A 23,016-nucleotide genomic window follows, 5' to 3' on the forward strand; every position below is an offset into this window, starting at 1 on the left:
CATTCACAATGTGGTCAGGGAGACAGGGAGCAACAAGAAATGGCCAACTGCATGCTCAGTGCAGACAGATGTGTTGGCACGGGAAGGAGCAGCCTTTTCTGGTGGGGCTGGGTGGGGGAAACGGCACAGAAGAGGCCTGAACTAAATCTTGGGGGATCCTTGGCCCCCGCTGTCAAAGACTGTACAGTCTAATCAAGGGCTGGGACAAATACCCAAACATCTACCACAGAAGGCAGAGAGAAGCCACCACAGGTAAGCCAAGTTCAGAGGGGAGGGGAACCCATGTGGCTTGGGCAGGGTGTGGGAGGGGCAGGCAGGAGGCAGAAGACAGTCAGAGAAGCTTGTGGGGTGGGGGGGATGGCATTGAGATAAGGCCTGAAGGATGCAGAGAGCTTCCTGAGAGACCTGAGGGGCTGAAGAGGCATTCTAGATGAGGAGCCTGAGCAAGTAAAGGCATGTCGTGGGCTGTCGGGGCACAGCTGGGACAGCAGGCAGGCCAGGAAGTGGGGACTGACAAGGCTGGAAGCTAACTGCAGGCATCGTGATGAGAGCCACTGAGAATGACAGGCCCCGGGCCAGGCGCTCCACATCCTCATGCCAGTTCTTGGAGGTAGGTTCCCGCACTACTTCCCCATTCTTTAGGATAAGGAAACAGAGGCTCAGAGAGGTTACAAAGTCACACAGCTGATGGATGGCAGAAATAGCCCTTAACCCAGGTCTGCCTGATGCCCCACCCTGACTCCTTACCACTGGAATGCCAGGCAGCGGCATTACCAAGCCCTTCTCATCCAAGGTACCACTGTCCCAGTGCACCTGGCCTGGCATTGTACCAGACATGTGGGTACCAAAGGTCATACCTTAACCTTGGAAGCTGGTTCGATTCAGCCATTTCCACTTGGGCAGCTACAGGACTATCAGAATCACCTTCACCAGAAAAGAGGGGATGGGACAGGGCAAGAAATATTAGAATTGCTGAGGGGTTTTGTGCTCCACTGTCCACTAGTCTCATTTATTGTTGTTCTACAGTGGTGTAGACTGGCTCCCTTCCAGCTCTTCTCCCGTCAGCCTAGTGTCATCATGGCCCCAGGGCAGATCACTCTGCCTTGACTAGGGTGGTTGGTCTTGTTAGGCTCCTTGTACACTCGGATGCTATCCAGGTACTGCCAGACGTTCATGGATTCCCGTCGCCAGCGCCCCAGCTTTCTGAGCTGGTCTGTCGTGAATTTTTTTTTCAGGTGGTCATACAAGTGGCCCATCTTTCTTGGTCTTGTCTGAAGCTCTTGTCTTACAAAAAACAAAGGTGAGTTTAGGATGAAGAAGCTACTTCACAGTAAGAGAGGCATCTGTGCTCCTGATAGGAGGGTGGAAAAGGAGCCAGCTGAACCCAATATTTCATCAATAACTTGGCTCACAGGGAGCCTCTGTTTCCCTATTTTAAAGTGAGGGCATTGAGCTAGGTAACTCCTATGGTACCTTCTGACAGTCTGCAGCCTCAGAGCCTGATTTTGACCTAACATCTCTATTTGAAGAGTGGTGAGAAAGAGAGGGGAGGGGAGGAGGAGAAAGGGTGCATCTTGTAAACCCCCTTCCTTAACTCCTATCACCCAGTCCCTATTACTCACTTGGTGCCCCCCACATATTGTTGGTGACACCCCCTATGTCACACTGAACTCTACTTATTTATTCTATTCTACCATTTCTATCCTGTCCCCAACAAGACTGCTAGCTTTTGGAAGGCATATCCTTTGTCTTATTCATTTACTTATTCCAATGAGGTAGCTGTGGAGAGGATACTATGAAAAATCAGCTGCAGGTCTTCACAGCAACTACAACATTAGTCAGGAAGATGGGACACATGCCCAGATATTTCTAAGCAAGGCACAGAGTGATAGCACTTTTACTATGGATCAGGGTCTCTTGACCTTGGTACTACTGACATGGGGCCAGGTAATTCTTTGTGGCAGGGGGCTGGCCTGTGCATTGTAAGATATTTAGCAGCATTAGCATCCCTGGCCTCCACCTACTAAATGCCAGTAGCACCATCCCACTCTCACTTGTGCTACCAAAAAGGCCTCCAGACAGTGCCAGAGTCCCTGAGGAGCAAAGCCATCCTGGTTGAGAACTGTGGCCATAGATAAAGGGATACCGGCCATCATGCACTGTTCTCAGAGCGTTGCTCAGAGGATTCCCAAGACACTAGATCTTAGCTGCCCTCCTGGAGGCCCTGAGAAGCCAGTGGCTAGCCAAAGCTGGGAGCACTTTGCGGGGGAGAGAGAAAGACTGCCACGCTGCCACTCAAGCCTCTCAAATCTACTGAGTTCCTACAAGCTGGGCCCGCAGCAAGTCACTGGGTCTACAGAGAAGACAGTCCCTGTCCTTAGGGAGAACATCCTGCACCATGGTCAGTCAGACCTGGGTTTGCAAGTCCGCAATGACACCCCTTAGTGAAGTTACTCCATCTCTGAGCCTCGGTTTGCTGAACTATTAAATGGGGTAATAATACATAATGGACATTGTGTACCCAAAACATGTAAGGGTTCAATACGGCTTCAAAAGGAGAACTTCTGGATGGCTGGAGGATGGCACATATAAAGCCAACTCAAGAGAGTTTCCAGTTATATCTCACAGATCCTCACCCCACTTACCAGAGGTGCAATATCTCCAAACCCACTGGTTATAGGGGTTGGCCCCCAACCCATCCTGGGCCAGTCAGAGTAGCCTACACTACCTGACCACAGTGACTGGGGCATGGATGGGCCCGTGACCCAACTTGAGCCAACTGGAGTCCTTCTCCAGGATTTGTCTAACTTGACCAACAATGGAAGCACTCCATTTCCTTTCTGGGCTACAGGCCAGGGTTTCCTGTGGCCATGCTCCCCAGGGACAGCCAGCCTGATAACGATGCCAACATGCAGAAAGAAGCAGAAGGGGAGCTGATAGGGAGAGTGGAAGACACATCCAATGGCACTGGAGTCCCTGACATCACTCATCCCAAACATTGGTGACCCTGCCCTATCTACCCTTGATTATGTAAACTCATCATTCTCTATTTTGCTTGAACGAGTTCAAGTTCAGTTTGTGTCACCTGCAACTGAGAGGATCCCAATAGATCCTGTTTTACAAATGAGAAAAGAGTCCTGGAGGAAAAGTGACTCCCCAAGTTCACACAAAGCTGGCCTGCCCATGTCCAAGTCCACCCTATTTCCACTACACCACGCCACTGGAAATTTAGCAGAGGGAGAAACACCTAGGCCTCCAGTCTTCTTTTGGTCTCTGTGACCCTTAAGAGGATCTGACACCATCTCTTACATCTTTCCCACTGTTTTCAATGTCAGAATCCCATGCGCCATCCAGATTTGGTCCTGGAACATGGAGGGAGGTTCAACAGAGTCAAGAAGGGGACAGCGGCTCAACTCTGGGCTGCCTGCTCCGCTGGAAGAAACGAGTACATCCTCAGAGTCCATCATGTTCACTAGCCTCTTCCTAGTGCCCAAAACAGTGCCTGTCCCAAGCAGGCCCCAAAGATGTATTTAATGAATTAATCAGGGTCTGTGGGATGCTGCTGCTGCGGTTTCCCTCTTCTTCTGAGGGCTTCTGGGTAAGCAGATCAAACCCTTCTTGTTCATAAACAAAAAGTAGAAGAGCCTCAGTTCTCATGTGGAAAGTGAGGGATAATCCCTGAAGGAAAAAAATGACCAAATGGTGTCAATGCCACTTCAAGCTCTAAGAGCCAAGACTTCTTTTTATGGGAGATAGTAGGAATCCATTCAGGGAGTCCCTAAATAGAAAGCTAATGTACTTTGAGGGAAAAAAATGCCACCAGAGCCAAGAGACATGGAGTCCTCCTTGGTTCCCTCAGCTCAGGAACAGCTGTGACACCTTGGGCAAATCAGTAACCCTGAGTCTCAACTGCCTCCTCTGTAAAATGGGCTTGTATTAGAGTACTTTGATGGCTTCCTATAACCTCTAAGATCTGTGATCTCCCCGCAAGGTTTTGGGGAGAGTGAAATGAACATGGATCAAGCCACTAACACCCTCTAATGCAAAAGCTTGTGACAACTTTACCTCCATCTCATAGATTCGTTGTGCACTGAGGTTGTCACGAATAATCACCCGAGATAAGTGGCTCTTGGGTAAAAATTTTTTCAGTGCTGCTTCACTGGAATTCATTAAGCTGGAGAGGGAGGACAAGGTGGTACAGGCTTGATGGCTAGGCCAGGGCTAGGACAGGACCTGATCTGATGGGATCCTGGGGTAGTGGCTGAGGCTTCCCCAAGTTTCTTGGGAGAGGCACCACCCTGTCATAGTTGTCAGAGGAGCAAGGGAGTAAGCCTAGGTTTCTTCTTGTAGGAAATGTGCGCTAAATGGGTGTTTCTTGGATGCTGAGAGGGAAAACCATCCTGAGAAGGATGTAGAAAGGTCAAAGTAATCCACAAGAGAAGTGTCAACAGGGATTCAGAACTGTTTACAGGAGCAGTCATCTTAAGAAAACACAGTTTGAAATGGGAGGCGAGGATCTTAGATGAAAGAAGCAAAGTCAGAGGGATGAATCTGAGGGGGGTTGAGGTGGGGGGGGCACTGCTCAAGCCTAGGTATAAGGGGGATCTGGGGGGGGGAGGTCAGAGGAAACAGGAAAAAAGAGAATAAAGTGTTTGGACAGAGGTTAGGTTGGTTGATGGGGGAATTCTAAGGGAAAAGGGTTTGGGAAAAGTCTGGAAAAGTGAAGGAAGTTTGGGGTGGACAAGGACTTGAGGAGACTCTGGAGGGTGAGAGGTCAAGTTGGGATGGGATGGAGTGTGACGGAATGGAGCCAGGTGCTCCAGGCCAAACTAGAGATAACAATTTGGTCAAAATGAGGAATTGGTCAAAAATGGATAATACCAGGCCTTAAGTTTTCACTTTTTGATAATTTGGTGACACTGTGAAGTGGTTTTGCAACTACATATCTTTTCCCACTTAAAAATAATTATTCATAATATTTTCTTTCTAAAATTTGGAAACTACCTATATATACAATAGGGAAGCAAATGAATAAATTGTGGTTAGGTCATACAATAAAATATTATGCAGTTATGAGTAAAACAGACATCCAAAGTGTATTGGGTGGGGGAAAAAAGATTACAAAATAGTAAACTGTTTTGTGACATATACCCCCCCAAGCCCCACAAAAAAAATGTGTAAGCATGTTGCAGTACATATATATGAATAGATCTGGAACAACATACACCAACATGGTAATAGTGATTGTCTCTAGCCATTCATTTTGCTTGCCTGATTTTTCTATGATAAATGTATATTACTTTGATAGGACAATTTTTAAAGGATAAAACATTTTGAAGGGTTAAAATTTTTCCTAATTCATTTTCAGCCAGTTTGGAACTGTGGTTTTATGAATGTTTTTACATTTACAAACTAGTAGAAATAAACACGCCTTATCTCCCGTTTACGTTTTTTCTAAAAGCAAAGACATGAGGTGTTGGAAAAGGTTAGTTTAGAGATCAAGATGCTCACAAAAGTCTCCCAAATTCCGTTAGAAAAACAAACAAAAAAGACCTAAAATACTTAAAGACACATGAAACAGTCTTCACCCACTCAGTGGTGCACCAAATTTACCATTAATTCCTGGGAAGGGGGGAAAAGGCAGTTTTATGGAAATATTCCCTTTCAAGTAATAAATAATGATCATTTTGAACCAAATTGCTTTCCAAAGCAAGGTCTCTGTGGGAGCCTGGAGGATGCTGTGAGGGAGCTGTGAAATGGAGGAGGAGAGGGGAAACTGGGGTGTGTGGGGATTGGGGCCCGGCTGAGGGAACTGGGGGCTTTCCCTGGGCCACTGCGGAAAGTAGAGGCTGAGGAGGGGGTGTCAGGCCTGAGGGGACCTGTGCCTCATCAGGCTCTAAGGAAGTTCAAGGCTCGGCCCAGAGGGCGCTAGGGACCCTCGGGATACACGACGTCAAACCTGGGACACTAGAGAGCCGGGCCCGCGGCGATTCGGAGGATACGTGGGTTGGAGGTGGGAATTCCAGACTCCCTTGGAGTCTGGACTGAGGGCGTTCGGGCTCCACGGTGGGCGAGGCGCTGGGCTGGGAAATTCAGACTCTCCCGGGGTCTAAGAACGGGCTGGGCTCTGAGGGGCCCGAGGCTCTGAAGAGCCAGGGCCAAGGTCCCCGCGGCCGGCTTAGGGAGCAGGGGTCTGAGGGAGTTCGGCTCCCCCCGGGCCCCCGGGCCGCACCTGAAGAGCAGCGGCGACTGAGCGGTCCGCGGCCGCAGGAAGCAGATCTGTCGGGGCGGCTGCCGAGCCTTCCGGCTGCGCCGGAAGAAGGCCGAGGCCGGGCTGGTGCCAGAACTGGTGGTCGCCCGGGGGCCCACCGCACAAGCAATGGGCGACCCTAGGTTCCATGTGACGGAGGGCCTGGGCTGCTGGCTAACTGCAGGATTCTCTCCTTCCACCTTAGAGAGCGACTCGGGAACGGGAACCCGGTCGGTAACCAAGGTCTGTGAGGGGCGCAGACGCGGAGCGAGCCTCTGCGCAGACGCGAGGAGCTGAACACCGCGCGTTGCCCGGGAGACGCGAGAGGAAGGCGGGACCGGGGTGGGGGGTTGGGGGCGGGCCTTGTGCGCAAAGCCCCGAAGGCTGCGGACGCGGCAGGATTGTCCCTCGGCAGCTGCCGTGGTGCGGCCCGGAGCGTTGCCATGGAAACTGGCTGGGGACATGCTGCCGGGTGCAGCGCACAGAGCAGACCCTACTTCTTGACTAGGACTGCTGTAGTCCCCGCGTGATCGCAGGGCGGGTAACCGGGTGAATCTGGGCGGGGCAGCTCCGGGACGGGGAGACGAGGCCTGGGTTTCTCCGGAGACCCAGCACGGCCCATTCCTCCCCGCGACAAGGGACCATTGCTATGGAAACTGGAGCACCGGGCCGGCGGGGATTGTGGCTCCTGGGTCGTGACCGGTCTTCTCTCACCTGGAGACCCTCGCCCAAGGTTGTTTCCTGAACTAACCTGCCCTCCCGCCCTCGAGAGAGAGGTAAGACACCGAGGTCTTGACACTGAGCGGGCGAAGAAGCCCATTCCAACGCCAACTCCCCAGGAAACCTACCTGACTCACCCCTGGAAGCGGCCCCTTTCTCCCGTCAACCCTTGGACTTTGTTCCACGTTTATAACCCAGTATTAACGAAAACTCCGCGGTTTTTACCCACTTTTCCCACACATAATGAGACCAGAAAGACCGGCTTTTGAACCTTGCTTTGTGACCCTAGACAGGTCCTTTTCCCCATTCCGCCTCACCTTCCCCGTGTGTAAAATGGAGATATTAACTCCAGACACCGGCTCGTTATGCTGTTTTGGAGATCGAACCAAAGGCTTTGTACGCTATAAAATGGTGAAACTGAGATGCTGCCGAGTCGCTCTTTCTCACTCTCCCTCTCCCTCACGCTAAACGTTCTTCAGATCTTTGTGTCATTTCTTCAGGCGATCTTCGCAACTCCGTAGCCCCAGCCTGAAATAAATACCATTATTCTTCATTCCCATAATGCCCTGCATTTTAACTTTCCTAAGAACAGCAACAGTAGTTATCATTTGTAGATAAATGTGCCAGGCCCTGTTGTTAAACACTTTACCCAGGTTACCTCATTTAATCCTCAGAAGATTCTTATAAGGAGGCACTGTTATCCCTATTTTCCAACTCTGTTGCACCCATAATCGCCTATTTAATGTCTGTCTCTCCCACTAGACTTTGAGCTCTGGGGGGGGGGGGCATGGCTGACTTGTACATTTCAGTATCCCCAGCACCCACTACAGTGCCTGATAAATATTTCTTGACTAGCATGAAAATGACTTTCCTCTCATTATTACCCTCACCTTGCAGAGCAGTATCTCCTCTGCACAGTTTTTGTCCCTGTGATGAACAGCAGTCTCTCCTATTCCTGTTGCCCACTAGGTACTAGTTTTGGGGGCCCTCAGTCCACTTCTCTCTGGGTTTTCAGATGATGAGGATCTGGAACATTCCTTAGCATTTAGGCTTCCAACTGGGTGAAGTTGGGGGTGGGGCTTTTCCCCTACCCTCACAAGACTTCTAGAACAAACCAACCCCATCTGCCCTACCTGGGGTGAGCCTATTGCATTGGACTCTGGGGTACTGGCAGGTAGGATTTGTCGATGCAGCCTTTGGCCTTCCTCTCCAGCAGCCTAAGAACCACCCGCACCTCCACCCAGCTCCTCCCCAAAGTTCTAGAGAAACATGGCCAGAGACCTCATCTTTTCCAGAAAACCTCTCAGGAGGCAGAGTTGTGGTTGTTGGAGTCATTTCTTCACTCAGCAAATATTTTTAAGCACCTACTTGTGGGGACACGCAACTGGGCACTGGTGATATAGTAGGAGTGAAGATAGATGCAGTGATATCCCAAGAGAACTCACAGACAGATCACGGCAAAAGCACTTCTTCAGGAAATGTTAGGAAGCAGGGCACATAGGGCCTGCCTGGAGCTGGAACTTGATCAAATATGGGGGAGGGGTGTAGTTCTGGAAGGTTTCCCTGAGGAAGTGACCCTTGGCTAAGATCCCAATGCTCAACAGCTGAATGGAACAGATTAGGACCTGACAGGCTTGTAAGGAAAGGGGGTTCTAGGATGAGAGCAGGAAAGGCCCTGGGCCAGAGAGGACCACCCTCCATACGGAACTGTAAGTGGCTCAGCCCAGCCAAGGCCCTTCAGGATGCAGGAAAGGTTAACAGGAGGCTGAAGAGGTGGGCAGGAGCTGGGCCACAAATGGCCTTGACAGCCAAGCTTAGGGGCTCCATCTCATCGTGACAGTGGGCAGCCACTGAATTATGTTAAGTGGGGGGACAGAACTTTGGCTCCTCATTTGTCCCTTCTCCCTCCTTTCAGTTTTCTACGGACACAGCCTAGCAGGAAGATGCAGCATCTATGTCTCACTGGCCGCTGAGCCACCAGCCTGATGACAGCATCTCCGTGTGCCTTCCCGGTTCAGTTCCGGCAGCCCTCGGTCAGCGGCCTCTCACAGATCACCAGCAGCCTGTATATCAGCAACGGGGTAGCAGCCAACAACAAGCTCATGCTCTCCAGCAACCACATCACCACAGTCATCAACGTCTCAGTGGAGGTGGTGAACACCTTATATGAGGACATCCACTATGTGCAGGTGCCTGTGGCTGACACACCCACGTCACGTCTCTGTGACTTCTTTGACCCCATTGCAGACCACATCCACAGCGTGGAGGTGAAGCAGGGCCGCACCCTGTTGCACTGTGCCGCCGGCGTGAGCCGCTCGGCCGCCCTCTGCCTTGCCTATCTCATGAAATACCACGCCATGTCCCTGCTGGATGCCCACACGTGGACCAAGTCATGCCGGCCCATCATCCGGCCCAACAATGGCTTTTGGGAGCAGCTCATCCACTATGAGTTCCAGCTGTTTGGCAAGAACACTGTGCACATGGTCAGCTCCCCCATGGGAGTGATCCCCGACATCTATGAGAAGGAGGTCCGTCTGATGATTCCACTGTGAGCCATTCCACCAGCCCCTGCCCCAGGGTCAGAGGTACAGATCTGCCATTGATCCTACACCAAGATCTGTACTTAAAACATTCTACTTTCACTGATACAGAAAAACCAGATGATGCCTTTTTTAAGGGCAAGTAAAAAGGAAGGGTACTGCAGCTCTTAATCTTATAATTCATAACTTTAAAGATTCAGCTTATTAAATGTAAGATGGTGAAGATAAGTTTCCTACCCTGTGAGTGACAGCTCATGGCTGTTGACCAGAGGGAAGAGTGAACCAAATGGACCAGCACCCTGCGCATATGGCAAGTTTGGTATTCTGCAGCCCTCCCCACGACCGACCAACCCAGGAATGGGTCTGCCACAATCCCGCCTCATTCTTTTGAACACGAAGCCGGCCTTAAGCATCATGGCACCTCCCATGCTTCTCACAGTAAGTGCCAACCTACTGGATGAGTAGCCTTCAAGCGGTACTCCAGGAGCCCTGGGGGCCCCAAGCCAACCCTGCTTCCACCTTCAACCCTGGTCTTCTAGATTGGACTTACGCATAAGATAGTTTTCAAAGGAAGCATTCCATTGTATAAAATTTCTTAAAAAACATTTCTTTTTGAGCGCTGTTGTACGTGGCAAGATCCCCTACCAGCCTTTGATGAAAGGTGGTATTAGTCTCCATCTCGGGGCACGTGTGGAGAGCAGGCCTGACATCAGGCTCAGAGGTTTCTCTCACAGGCCTCAGCTCAGAAGGCTGGAGCTGTGGACCGGAACCCAGCCTTGTCACCTCCTGCCTGTGTGATGTGGGGCCTCTTGGAGCCTCAGTTTCCTCGTCCAGGCGATGACAGCCCTTTCCTCACAAGGTTGTCGCGAAGATTCAGTGCTTCCTTAGCACGGTGCCTGGCACATGGTAGGTGCTTGGTGCTTGGTGTAACTGGCAGCTCTCATCACGAATGATACTCTGGCCCTGCTGCCCCGGGTCAGCAAGTCGTCTTCACAACAGCAGCTCCCCGCCTGCGCACAGCCCTTTATTGCTTAGAAAGTGCTCTTCCAAAAAGTCATCCTGTGTGGGAGAAAAATGGTTTCGGTCCTTTCAGACCCTGCCTTTAAGGAGGCCTAGACCTCAAAGCCTTTTCAGACTTCCCATTGGATTAAGGACAATGTTTAATCCATGTGCAATCTGGGACTCCTAGAACAAGGAGCACACTTCCAGCTTCCCCAAAGGGCCTTGTTTAGATTGCTGATCATTAGAGCCAGTGCCCTGGTCTGGCTGACCGCTGGGGTCCAGTGGGGTATGTGCCAAAGGGATAAATGAGTGGGCCCTACCAGTAGGCCCTGAAATCCAGGATTGTTCAAACCCCCGAGGTATGTGTGGATCTGGGTCAAGAGCAGCTATTCTAATCTAGAGATTTTCAGACAAACAGTACATGGGCCAGTCAAGAGCACAACTGCTCGTGGGTCAGAGCCCACTGGAGGCCAAATGCTCCTTTTCTCCAAACCTGCCCCGCCCTCACTTCCACAAAGGGCCTGCCCAGGGGTGTAATTTTAGGGTCTGGGGGAGAAGGAAAATCGCTACTCAAGACTGATCTCATTTTACAGATGAATAAACAGAACCACAAACACCAGGGCTGGTATGGCAGAGCCCCCCCAAAGCAGAAGAAACCCATCAGGAAGAAACCCAGGTGGAAAATTTCTTTGAAAACATTTTAAAAGAGAAATTTATTTGAATATCTTTTTTTTCAGTTTTTAAAAATTTTTAATTAACATACCATAAAATTAACTTTCTCCTGTGTAAAGTTCTCTGTGTTTTAACACATTCGTGTAACTACCTCCACAATCAGGACACAGGGCAGTTCCATCAACCAAAGAATTCCCTTACGCTGCCCCTTGGCAGTCACACCTTTGCCCCACACCAACCTCTGGCAAACACCTATCTCTTCTCCATTCCCTATAGATTTGCCTTTTCCACATTGCCACATACATAGAATCATAGAGGATGTCACATCTAGAGACTGGCTACTTTCTGTCTGTCTTTGAGATTCACACATGTTGCTTTTTATGGCTAAGTGGTATTCCATTGTTGGATGTGCTACAGTTTGTTTTACCTTCACCCGTTGAAGGATATTTGGGTTGTTTCCAGTTTTGGGTGATTTTGAATAAAACTGCTACAAATATTTGTGTATAGGTTTTTATGTGAACATAAGTTTATGAGTGGGATTGCTCAGTCGTATGGTAAAGGTTATGTTTAACTTTTAGAAACTACCAGATTTCCAGAGTGGCAATATCATTTTGCCTTCCACTATGAGAGATCCAATTTCTCGCCAGTATTTGGAACTGCCAATATTTTTTATTTCAGCCATTCTGATAGGTGTGTGGTATTAGCTTATTGCAGTTTTAATTTGCATTTCTCTAATGATGTTAAACATCTTTTTTTTTTTTTTTGCGGTACACGGCCCTCTCACTGTTGTGGCCTCTCCCGTTGCGGAGCACAGGCTCCGGACACACAGGCTCAGCGGCCATGGCTCACGGGCCCAGCCGCTCCACGACATGTGGGATCTTCCCAGACCGGGGCACGAACCCGTGTCCCCTGCATCAGCAGGTGGACTCTCAACCACTGCGCCACCAGGGAAGCCCTAAGCATCTTTTTGTGTGTTTAATTGCCTTCCACATTCCCTCTTTGGTGAAGTGTCTATTCAACTTTTTTACCCGTTTTTAAATTGAGTTGTTTTCTCACTATTGAATATTGAGAATTCTTTGTATATTCTGGATACAAGTCCTTTATTAGATATGGATTTGTAAGTATTTTTCCCCAGTCTAGCTTGTCTTTTCATTTCTCTTCAAAGTGTATTTTTCAGAGCAAAAGTTTTAAATTTTGATGAAGTGCTACTTACCAGTTTTTCCTTTTATGGATCGTTGTTTTGGTGTCACGTCTGAGAACACTTTGCCTAACCTAATATCACAAAGATTTTCTCTAATGTTTGAGAGTTTAAAATTTTCACTTATTTCCATGATCCTTTTGTATAAGGTGTGAGGTTTAGTTTGAGGTTCATATTTTTTCATGTGGATGTCTAATGGTTTCAACTCCATTTGTTGAAGGCTGTCCTTTGTGCATTGAGCTGCCTTTGCACCTTTGCATACTCTTCATTCTGTTTGATACGTGTCTTTCTCTTTACCGATACCACACTATCTTGATTACTGTAGCTTTTATAGTAAGTCTTACCTTATACCTAATCTTAGAAGGTGTTCAGTCTTTTACCATTAACTATGATGTTAGCTATAGGCCTTTTTGTAGTTGCCCTTTATTAGGTTAAGGAAGAGTTGGAAAGTATTCTCTCTTCTATTTTCTGGAAGAGATATGTGAATTGGTGTTTCTTCTTTGAATGTTTGCTGGACTTCAGCAGTGAAACTATTTGGGCCTGGAGATTTCTTTTTCAGAAGGATTTAACAAAGAATTCAATTCCATTAATAGTTAAAGGATTAATCAAATTATCTATTTCATCTTTGGTGAGTTTTGGTAGTTTGTGATTTTCGAGGAATAGGTCCATTTCATCTAATTGTCAAATTTACGCATGTGGAATTGTTTATAGTATTCCCTTAATATCCTTATTAACTTCAGGGTCTATAGTGACATCACATATCCATTCTCCACACTGATTATTTGTCTTCTCTATTTCTTTGTTAGTCTGGCTAGAGGTTTATCAATTTAAAAAATCTTTTTAAAGAATTACCTACCTTGTGTCTTTAATTTTCTCTATTGTTCTTCCCTTTTCTATTTCATTGATTTCTGCTCTTTATTATTTCCATAGTTCTGCTTGCTTTGAGTTTATTTTGCTCTTTTTTCTAATTTCCTAAGGTGGAAACTTAGATTATTGATTTGAGACCTGCATCCCACAAAGTTTTATATACTGCATTTTCATTTTTGTCCATTTCAAAACATTTTCTAATTTCCCTTGTAATGTCCTCCTTAATCCATGTATTATTTAGAAATGTGTAGTTTAACTTCTAAGTATTTGGAAATTTTACAACCATCTCTCTGTTATTGGTTTCTAGTTTAATTCCATCAAGGTCAGAGAACATATGTTATATGATTTCATTTCTTCTAAATTTGTTAATGTTTACTTAATGATGTAGGATATGGTCTGTCTTGGTGAATGTTTCATATGCACTTGGGGGAAAAAAAGGTTATTTTGGATAGAGTGTTCAATAAATGTCAATTAGGACCAGTTGATTGATGGTGGTTTCAATTCTTTTACACTCTTCCTGGTTTTCTTTTTCCTTGTTCTATTGATTACTAAGAGAGGAATGCTGAAGTATCCAACGAAAATTGTGGATTTGTGTACATCTCCTTTCAATTCTATTATTTTTTGTTTCATGTATTTTGAAGCTTTCTTTTTAGGTGCATACATACCTAGGATTGTTATGTCTTCATGGTGAATTGACCCTTTTATCAATATGCACTGTCTCTTTATCCTTCTTAATTTTTTGAAGTCTATTTTGTCTGACATTAATATAACCACTCCAGCTTTGTTTTAAGTAGTGTTTACATGATACATCTTTTTATATCCATTTGTTTTTAACCTAAAGTGTGTTTCCTGTAGACAGCATGTAGTTGGGTCTTTTTTAATACATCCAATTTGTCTCTTAATTGGTGTGTTTATGCCCAAAATATTGATATTTGGATTTAAGTCTACCATTTTATTGTTTTCTATTTGTCCTTTCTGTTTTTCATTCCTTTATTTCCCTTTTCCTGCCTTCTTTTGAATTATTAATATTTTTAAGTATTCCACTTTAATTCTGTATAGTTTTTGTTAGAGGTTGCACTAGAGATTATAATACACATATAACTTTTCATAATCCACTTAAATTAATATCTTACTACTTCTCACTGCTATTCATATTGGGAAATGTATTAGTTTTCTCTTGCTGCTATGACAAATTACCACAAACTTAGTGGCTTAAAACAGCACCTATTTATTACTTCACAATTTCTATAGGTCAGAAGTCTGGCTGGGCTTGACTGAGTCTTCTGCTTAGGGTCTCACAAGGCCAAAATCAAGGCATTTCCTAAGGCTGAAATCATGTGTGTTTTTTACTGGAGGCTCTGGGGAAGATTCTGCTTCCAAGCTTATTGAGATTGTTGACTGAATTCAGTTCCTTGTAGTTGAAAAAGACCTCACTTCCTTACTATCAGCTGGGGTCTAGTCTGTTCTCCTAGAAGCTGCCCACATTCCTTTTAATGCTTTCCATGTGGCCCCTCCAAAAAAAGTGGGTTGAGTCCCTCTCAAGCTTTGAATACCTCTGACTTTTCCTTCTGCTGCACCTCCGAATCCAGCCAGAGAAAAATCTCTGCTTTTAAGGATTCATGTGATTAGACTAGGCCCACCCAATAATCTAGATAGTCCGGATTTTAAAGTCCATAACATCAGTTACATCTGCAAACTCTCTTTTATCATGTAAAGTAACGGTCACATGTTCCAGGGAACAGGGCATTTGGCAGAGGTGGACGTTCTGCTCACTACAGATAATTTCTACGGATCTGACTCCAAGTTCGCTGAATTTCCTCTGCCATTCTGCTACTAAGGCCATCCAATATATTTTCAATTTTTGATTAATGTATTTTCTTAGTTTAAAATTTTTAATTTGGTTATTTTCTATATCTTCTATTTCTCTGTTGAGACTTTCTATCTTTTAATTTCTAAGGTCTTTTTCTGATAAGTCCAACATTTGGGTCATCTCAGTGTTTAGACTTTCTTGGTTCTTTGTATGCAGAGTAATTTTGGATTGTATCCTGGGCATTTTGAATATTATATTGTGAGACTCTAGGTCTTGGTTAAATCCTATGGAAAATGTTGAGTCTTTGTTTTAGGAGGCATTTGATCCATTTAGGATCAGTTCTGGTCTGCCTCCTGTGGTCTGTTAAAAACAAGACAACAGGCCCCAAATGGAGTCACTTATGCTAAGCCCCACATCACCAAACTGAGACTTAACTAGTTTCAGCTAACCCAGAAATGGAATATTAAACCAGTCAAACAGGAATCACCTGATCAGCACTAGTTAGGTAATCTGCCTGATAGACCCCCCCCTAAAGGAAAGTAACCTTGCAATAACCAATGCTATTTTCTGCCTAGAATAACTTCCTTGTTTCTGCTCCCTTTTGCCTATAAAAGTCTTTCACTTTGTACAGCTCCTCAGAGCTCTTTATGTTTGCTAGATTGGATACTTCTCAATTCATGAATCACTGAATAAAGCCAATAAGATTTTTTAAATTTACGCAGTTGAATTTTGTTTTTTTTAACAGGGCCATAGTTCAATTATCAGTTTTCAAAACTTTTGCAACATAAGTCAAATCTGCCCTAAGCTTGTGCCACCCAGGTCCCAGTCTGAAATCTGGGTGGTCTGCATAGTAGTTTCATTCTCAAAGTCATTGGAGTAATGTTTAGGGTCAGATCCATACACGTGAGCCTATGGGATCCATTTCTCAAGCTTCCTCCTCTCCACAGTTTCTCCCACACTCCCCAGTTTTCAAGACCACCCTTTCCCTGGTCCTCCAGCTAGAAATCAGGGCTTTTAGTCTCCCTGCTCTCCTGCATACATTCTGTGACCGGTTCTGCTTTAGGACCAGGTGACAGGACGAACAGAGAGAAAAAAGCAAGGGGATTCCTCCCCAGCACACACACCTTTCAAGCCACAGTTCTTTTGGTCAGACAAAAGGATTCCCCTCCGAGTTTTAGGGGCTTTCCCGGCTTCCACTGCTACTGCTACTTCTGCTGCCCAGTTTCAACTTCAGTAAGAGGCTTGCCCGGGGACAGGACTATATGAGAAAAGAACAACAAAAAAAGATTTCCCTCACTCTTTCTGTCCTGAAGAGGCCTTCCTTCCTACTCCTTAGACCAGAAAGACAGGGCTGCTCTTGGAATTCTTTCTTTCCATGTCCACTGCACAGTTCCAGAAGTCACGCTGCCTCTGAGACCAGGCCAGCAGTTACAGGAGCAAAAAGCAAAACAGGAGACTCGCCACCGGATTGTTTATACTCCAAGTTCTGGTTCCCTTTCCCAGTCCACATGCTACCATTTCTTTTTCAGAGTCCTCAGAGAGCTGCTTCCTGCATTCTGCCCAGGGTTTTTATTTGCATTCAGTGGGAAGGACAGACTATGTTTACTCTATCTTAGTCAGAACTGGCACCCTAAGAAATGTATTTTTAAAACTACATACTCATTTGTGGAAAAAGGAAAATAAATACGGTCCATCTACAATACTATCCTCAAGCAGTAACCAAGTCAACACTTAGGTATTGTGGTATATTTCCTTCTTTCTATGCATTTTTTTTTTTGTTCATAGTTGAGAAAATATAATTTTGGATCCTCCTTTTTAAATTATTCTTTCAATATTCAGATTTGGATATGGCAGGACCAGCATTTCACATCCCAAGTGGAAGAAGCTGAGGTTGAGACTTCTTGAGAGGGTCCAAGTCCTTTTTTGCAAACAGTCTACTCTGTTCCTCTGGATTCAGAGTAGAGAGGCTGGATCTTAGTTCCCTGACCAGGGATCAAACCTGTGCCCCCCTGCAGTGGAAGCGCAGAGTCCTGACCATTGGAATTCCTGTCATGTTGGAGTTTTAACGCAATCCTGTAAGAGGGGAGAATGAAATGTCCCTCACAGCCCAACAGCCTGGCTTGGAGCAGAGATTCCAAGCCTCTGATTTCATGAACTTTTAACTTTCCTACTTCAAAAGTACAGAATCACTTTCTTTCTTTATGATGAATTAAAGTCAATTAAATTTGGTGTGAGACGTTTCTGTGAAGTTCATAATACCCTGCCAGATAAACGGTGGCCCTGAGGGTTTTCCTGAACAACCTCTGTTGAGGTGGTGATCTCATTACAAATCTAGGGACAGGTAGCTCTTGACCCTGAAGCACACAGCCCTGCTTATCTACTGGGATGCTAAGTCCAGATGCACTAAGAATCCATCAACCACCTCTGGACTGCGGACTTATGTCACACAGGAAGGAGCTCGGGATGAGAGTCGAGAGGTGAGGACTCTCATCCTGCTTTGTGACTTCAGGCAGACCCTGGAATTTTTCTGGAATTCTGCCTGTAAAATGGGAGTCACCATGCCATCTGGGGTGGCCATAGAACGTGTCCCACAGGCCTCCGATTACAGGATGCAATACCGAACAAGGGCCCTGCCGTGACACTCTGAAATTCATCGCCATGTTTATGCTGAGACTAGACTTCCCTCAGCCTCCTTCTAGCCAATTCCCCAGTATAGCAGGGATACCAAGACAGGCCCAGTCCTGGGAGACATGGACTCTTCTGATTGGCTTCCTTGCTGTCAGCTGTGTGGTCAAGAACGTTTCCCACCAAACTTCCTTCCCTCTCTCCTCCACTTGCATCACAGTCTGATGGGCTCTCCTAGCCTTCCTAGCCCCCTTCCCATTTTCTCTCACAAATGTTTGCCCTCATAAAATCCTTGCACTTTTAATCCCATCTTGGTGCTTGCTTCTCAGAGGACCTGGACTAATACACCATCCTACTCCCCCTCTCACAGGTGCCAAGAGACACTCAAAAGCAGAAAGCTTTAAACACACATAAAAGCCTCTTACCACAGATCTTTCTAGACTTCCCTTGGCAAAATATCTATAATGCCTTTCCCCTGAAGAAAAAAATGTTTTGCTGACTGAGCTGGGGAAAATCCGGCAGACACCCCCTGTGGACCTGGGCCGGACCCCACACACCCCTATAACCTCACACTCTGGCTCTGTTCTTCACAACAGAGTGGGGAGCAAGGAACAGCAGAGTCCCAAGAATTAGGAGATGAAGACCTCGCCCTGCTGCTCCCTCTTTGTGCAAGATCGCTGCTATGGTCCGAACATTGGTGTCTCCCTAAAATTCATATGTTGAGACCTAAGGTGACCCAAGGTGATAGTATTGGGAGGTGGGGCCTTTGGGAGGTAATTAGGTGATGAGGTCGTGAGAGTGGAGCCCTCAAGAATAGGATTAATGCCCTTATAAATGAAGCCCTTATAAATGAAGCCTGTGACCCAGAAGAGGGCCCTCACCCGACCATGCCTGCACCCTGATCTCAGACTTCCAGCCTCCAGAACTGTGAGCAATAAATTTCCATTGTTTATAAGCCACCCAGTCTATGGCATTTTGTTATAGCAGCCTAGTGGACTAAGGCCATCTCTTTGGGCTTTAGTTTTCTATGTGTATAAGGGTTGAACAAGATCTGTGGTTTTCACCTGGGAAACTTGGCAGAGGTGTGCGGGGTTCCTGGTTCATCTAGGGCAACTCTGCTTTGGCTTATTTGATATCGGGCTCCAGCATAAGAAGCATGGACAAGGGTTCTTCCACCAAAGAAAGTTTAAACATATAGAGAGAAGTGCCCAGCCCAGGCAGCAGGTACTGCTGAGCCAGAATCTACCCACTGGGATGCTGGCAGTGTTTGGAGAGGGAGAGAGGGGGCACATGAGGGTTGTGGCAGTCAGGAGGGGGCAGAAGGAGGCCTAGGTACTGGAAGGCTCCATCAGGCACAGGGAGCAGGGGTGGCCTCATATAGCTGGAGAGGTCACGGGGAGTGGGCTTGGAAACATCAGAGAACCAGAGCTTTACCTACCAGACCCAGGAGCCCAGGCCTTCTCCTTGTCTGCAGTGGGGACCAGAGGAAGAAGCCTCCAGCTGTCACAGAGACAAGCATTTGCCAAGTGCCTGCTGTGGGCCAGGATTGTATAGTACTGTGTCAGGAAGGATTCAGAAGTGTAGCTGAAGAGATCCGGCCTGGAGCAGGAAGCTCCCAGACTCATTCCGCATGGCCCCAGGCTGTGTCCTCACTCACTCACTCAACAAGCTGATGTGGTAGCCAGCCTCAGAGGTGACCTCAATGATCTCAACTGACCTCCATGATCCCCTCCTCCTGGTGCATGCCCTTATGTAGTCAAGGTGGGAGGGCCCACATTGAATAGGGTTGACTTGTAACCAATAAGACATCAGAGAAATGACAATAATTTTGAATTAATAAATGAAGATATTAGAGAAATGAGTGTGACTTTTGAAATTGGATCAAAAAGGACATTGTGGCTTCTTGCTCTCTTGAATCACTCACTCTGGTGGAAACCAACTACCATGCCATAAGTACACTCAAGGAGCCCTGTGGAAGGGCCCACATGGCAAAGGAACTGAGGTCTCCTGCCGACAGCCACGTGAATGACTCATCTTAGAAGTGGACCTGCCAGCCACAGTCAAGCCTTTATATGACTGCAGCCCTGGCTGACATTTGATTGCAACCTCATGAGAGACCCTGAGTCAGAACTATTCCACTCAACCACTCCCAAATGCCTGATTCACAGAAACTGAGATAATTTATATTCATTGCTCTAAGCCATAATGTTTGGGGATACCTTGTTACCCCAAATCAGTACAAGTGATGCTACTGTGCACCACGCCCAAGACACGGGCCCCACTGTCATCTGCTCAATGGACCACAACAATAGTTCTTCCCTTGTCTCCCTGCCTCCTGTCCCAAGCCCCTTCAATTTCTCCTCCACGTAGGATCCAGACCAAACTGAAGGGCCATTATCAAAAAACATTTGTTGTTCCATCACAGTCCTTGCCTGCTCAAAACCTTCCATGGCTCTCCACTGTATTTTGTGTTATTTCTCAGAAGTATTTACAACTGAGCAGGAACAGTGTGATGGTGGAGTCCCTGGCATCCCTGAGCTGATTTGGGAGCAAGAGTCCTTGTTTACCCTGGCCCCCTGGAATGACAATTCAAGGCCCCACTGGGGAGGGTGGGAGGGGCCCCCTGGCAGCTGGGGCTGAGACAAGGCAGAAGCTTTGTTCTGAATCCACAATGGCAGGATGCCCAGCACAGACCCAGCTTCCTCCAAGGCGGGTGAGGGGGTGGGAGCTGGGGCAAGAGCATGCCCTGGGGCCCTCGATGTGCAAGGGAAGCCTGGGGGTGGGGGCAGCAAGAGAAGTCTTGGGAGAGGAAGTGGGAGGCGTTTGTAGTGAGCCAGTCTGCTAACATGGCTCGAGGACCTGTTAGGTTTGTGAAATAAAATTCATATCTAATGGCAAGACAGGATAAACCTAAACATATAAAATTCTTCTCTGCCTTTTGGCCTCCTCTCTCCCCACACTGTGCATTGTGTATCTGCATTTATGCATCGACCAAACCTCCCCCATCGGCAGGAATACCTGCTCAACCATAAAGAGCAACATTCTTCCAGCATCCAGGCAACTCCTTAAAAGATAACACCCCTTCCTGATCTTGTAAGGGGTCACATGACCCACCACGATGATGCTTAGATCTGGATTATGTAAACTGTCAATAATATGTCATTTGATGTACAGCCCTCTGTCTTAAAAAAACCTTACATAACTGTGCCTGGTCTGCTAACAGGCGGAACGGTTCTCAGAGCTTTCTGAGATGCTCATCCTGGGTTATCATCCTCAAATTGGCTCTAATAAAATTTCCATTTCTTTCTTAGATCGACTGGTTAATTTTTCATCCACAAGTTTAAGGCACTGTCGCTAAGCACTGGGCATGTATGTTAGCTCCTGCCGCCTCCCAGAGCCAGACGGGTGAGGCTCTGCCGCTGCCCCCACTTAACACGCAGAGCCACAGGAGGGGAAGACTCCCGCCCAAAGTCACACAGCTCAGACACACCAGGGCTGGGGTTTGAACCCGGGTCCAACCCCTGCTCTTGACTGGTATTCTCTCCCGCCTACTCCATCCACACCAGGCTCTGTGCTGGTGCTGGGAAGACAGCGGTGAGCAGGCAGTTCTGAGAGTGGGATGTGCTCAGGGCCCTGCCTGGAGAGGTGCAGGGAGCTGGCGTGAGCTTTGTGGCTTTCAACCCAGCCTGGCATGAGGCGGGGGAGGGGTGAGGGTAGGGAAGAGACACACACACACACCCCACCCCCCGCCCCCAAAGGAAGGTGACATCTGTTATCCAGAGATCGCTTCCCAGCAGGGACTGGGCACAAGGAGGGAGGCTGGGGAGGTGAAGTGTCTCGCACAAGGAAACAGAACAAGTAAGAAGCAGAGTCCAGAGGGCCGTCAATGGGAATCACCTGATAAGCCCTTCCCTGTGAGTATCCCTGTGAAGCCGGCAGAGACCAGACAGGTCAGACAGGTGAGAAAGGGGGCCAGGACACAAACCCAGGCTTTCTGACTGCCAGGCCAGTGCTCACTGTGCCCACTGCTGGCAGGGGTGGTAGGGAGGGCTTTAACTCTGACCCTGAGGGAATCACCTCAATGCTGGGTGGCCCCCAGGTCAAGCACAGCTCCAATTCCCCCCACTCTGCCCCCACAACCGCCAGGGGCTGGCTCTGATCTGATGGGAGGCTCACTCTAAAGCCAAGCATTCCCTGGGGCCCAGGAGCCAGGGCCAGGGCGCTGCAGGAGGCTCCTACTATGGCAGGGGCCTCCTTGAATGGGGAAGGGTCCTGAGGACCAAGGAGGCCCTACCCACCTGAAGCCATTCATCCTCTGTCCTGTCTGGCCAAGCCTCAGTGCGGAGCCCGGAGGTATCCAGGCTGCACCGGGACGGGACTGGGCCGGTAGCATCTCTGAGTCACAGAGGGGGTGGGTGGTGAGTGACTCAGCCTAGGACCACTTCCCCTCTGCAAGACGGGCCTGGGCTGAGGCCAGAGCCAGGAAACCCTGCGCCTGTCCTGCCCGGGCCGGGTGCCTCCCAGGCCCTCACTGCCCCCACCTCCAGCCTGGGGCTGACCCTCCATGCAGCCCTGTCTACCACTGGCTGGCACAGCAGTCCTCCACGAATTCTGGCTACGTGAAGGAATGCATGATTCCTCCCTGAGTCCCAGGCCCCCGAGACCCCAACCCCGGCCTGGTCTAGCTCCCATCCTCCCATTTTCCAGATGAGCCTAGAGCCTCAGAGAGAGTGGATGACTAGGCCAAGATAGGGACCAAGCCCACTGGCCCCATCGTTCTCTCTCCTCCCCAGGCCCCGCCTACCAGGCTCCTCACTGGAATCCTCTCCACGGGGATCATCAGCCCATTTTGTAGATATGGAAACTGAGGCTCAGGGAGGGGAGGTACCTACCCCAGGTACATAGTGAGGCAGGCAGAGCAGGATTAGGCCCCAGGTCTCTCTAACCCAGGCAGGGACCTTATGGTTTTTAACAGGCAGCCCCCAGCAGGGGCAGGTAGGTGACGGGAGTTAAGTGCTTACAGCCAAGGGAAGGATGAGACGTGATGCAGCTGAGTTGGGCCAGCCCTCCAGGTGCCCCCGCCCCCCAGTGCTCCTCCTTCCATGGAGCCACTCGATTCCTTGCCCTCTGCGCCCACAGCCCTGGACACGGCCCCTCGTCCAGGCCCTTCCTTCCTCAGGCTTCTTTTTTGGTTTTTCTTTTAGAGGAGGGTTGCATGTTTGGGTTTTCACCCCCAGGCAAGGGTTTCGCCATGAGAAAGGGAGAAGCAGACGTAGGAGGTGGACAGCAGACAGGGGACCAGCACGTGCAGAGGCTCCGGTGGGGAGGCTTG

At 48.1% G+C, this 23,016-nt stretch overlaps 3 protein-coding genes across 5 annotated transcripts in view; 1 reads left to right on the top strand and 2 right to left on the bottom strand.

The window, feature by feature from the left end:
- OSBP2 (oxysterol binding protein 2) overlaps window positions 1-6,436 on the bottom strand; it is a 160,212-nt gene extending 153,776 nt beyond the window's left edge. For 2 of the 3 annotated variants that reach the window (XM_029232375.1, XM_029232367.1), the window contains exon 1: window positions 6,233-6,415. The gene's annotated coding sequence lies outside the window, so the exon portion shown is untranslated. Of the gene's footprint in view, window positions 1-6,232 lie in introns of all 3 variants that reach the window. The other variant, XM_029232381.1, reaches the window with a different exon arrangement.
- On the bottom strand, window positions 1,062-6,714 carry CUNH5orf52 (chromosome unknown C5orf52 homolog). Its single transcript, XM_029218300.1, has 3 exons — window positions 6,233-6,714; window positions 4,033-4,174; window positions 1,062-1,271 (listed from the first exon to the last, which is right to left on the bottom strand). The coding sequence occupies exons 1-3, from the start codon at window positions 6,712-6,714 to the stop codon at window positions 1,062-1,064; spliced, it is 834 nt and encodes a 277-aa protein (XP_029074133.1).
- Window positions 6,715-6,747: 33 nt separating this feature from the next.
- DUSP18 (dual specificity phosphatase 18) lies at window positions 6,748-11,952 on the top strand. Its single transcript, XM_029227935.1, has 2 exons — window positions 6,748-7,026; window positions 8,886-11,952. Exon 2 carries the CDS (start codon window positions 8,956-8,958, stop codon window positions 9,520-9,522), a length of 567 nt encoding a protein of 188 aa, XP_029083768.1. The 5' UTR covers window positions 6,748-7,026; window positions 8,886-8,955; the 3' UTR covers window positions 9,523-11,952.
- The last annotated feature ends 11,064 nt before the right edge of the window (window positions 11,953-23,016 follow it).

This window comes from Monodon monoceros, unplaced genomic scaffold (assembly GCF_005190385.1).
Source record: "Monodon monoceros isolate NGI ecotype Baffin Bay Population unplaced genomic scaffold, NGI_Narwhal_1 Super_Scaffold_1, whole genome shotgun sequence".
Lineage (NCBI taxonomy): Eukaryota > Metazoa > Chordata > Mammalia > Artiodactyla > Monodontidae > Monodon > Monodon monoceros.

Bases quoted from the DNA above. Each gene is read 5' to 3' on its own strand.
- CUNH5orf52 (XM_029218300.1), bottom strand. From the start codon at position 6,714: ATGTCCCCAGCCAGTTTCCATGGCAACGCTCCGGGCCGCACCACGGCA. The intron at 4,175-6,232 runs GTGCGGCCCGGG...CTCCCTCTCCAG, and splicing joins CAGTCGCCGCTGCTCTTCAG to CTTAATGAATTCCAGTGAAG. The intron at 1,272-4,032 runs GTTAGTGGCTTG...CAAGAGCTTCAG, and splicing joins AAGCTTTTGCATTAGAGGGT to ACAAGACCAAGAAAGATGGG.
- DUSP18 (XM_029227935.1), top strand. From the start codon at position 8,956: ATGACAGCATCTCCGTGTGCCTTCCCGGTTCAGTTCCGGCAGCCCTCG.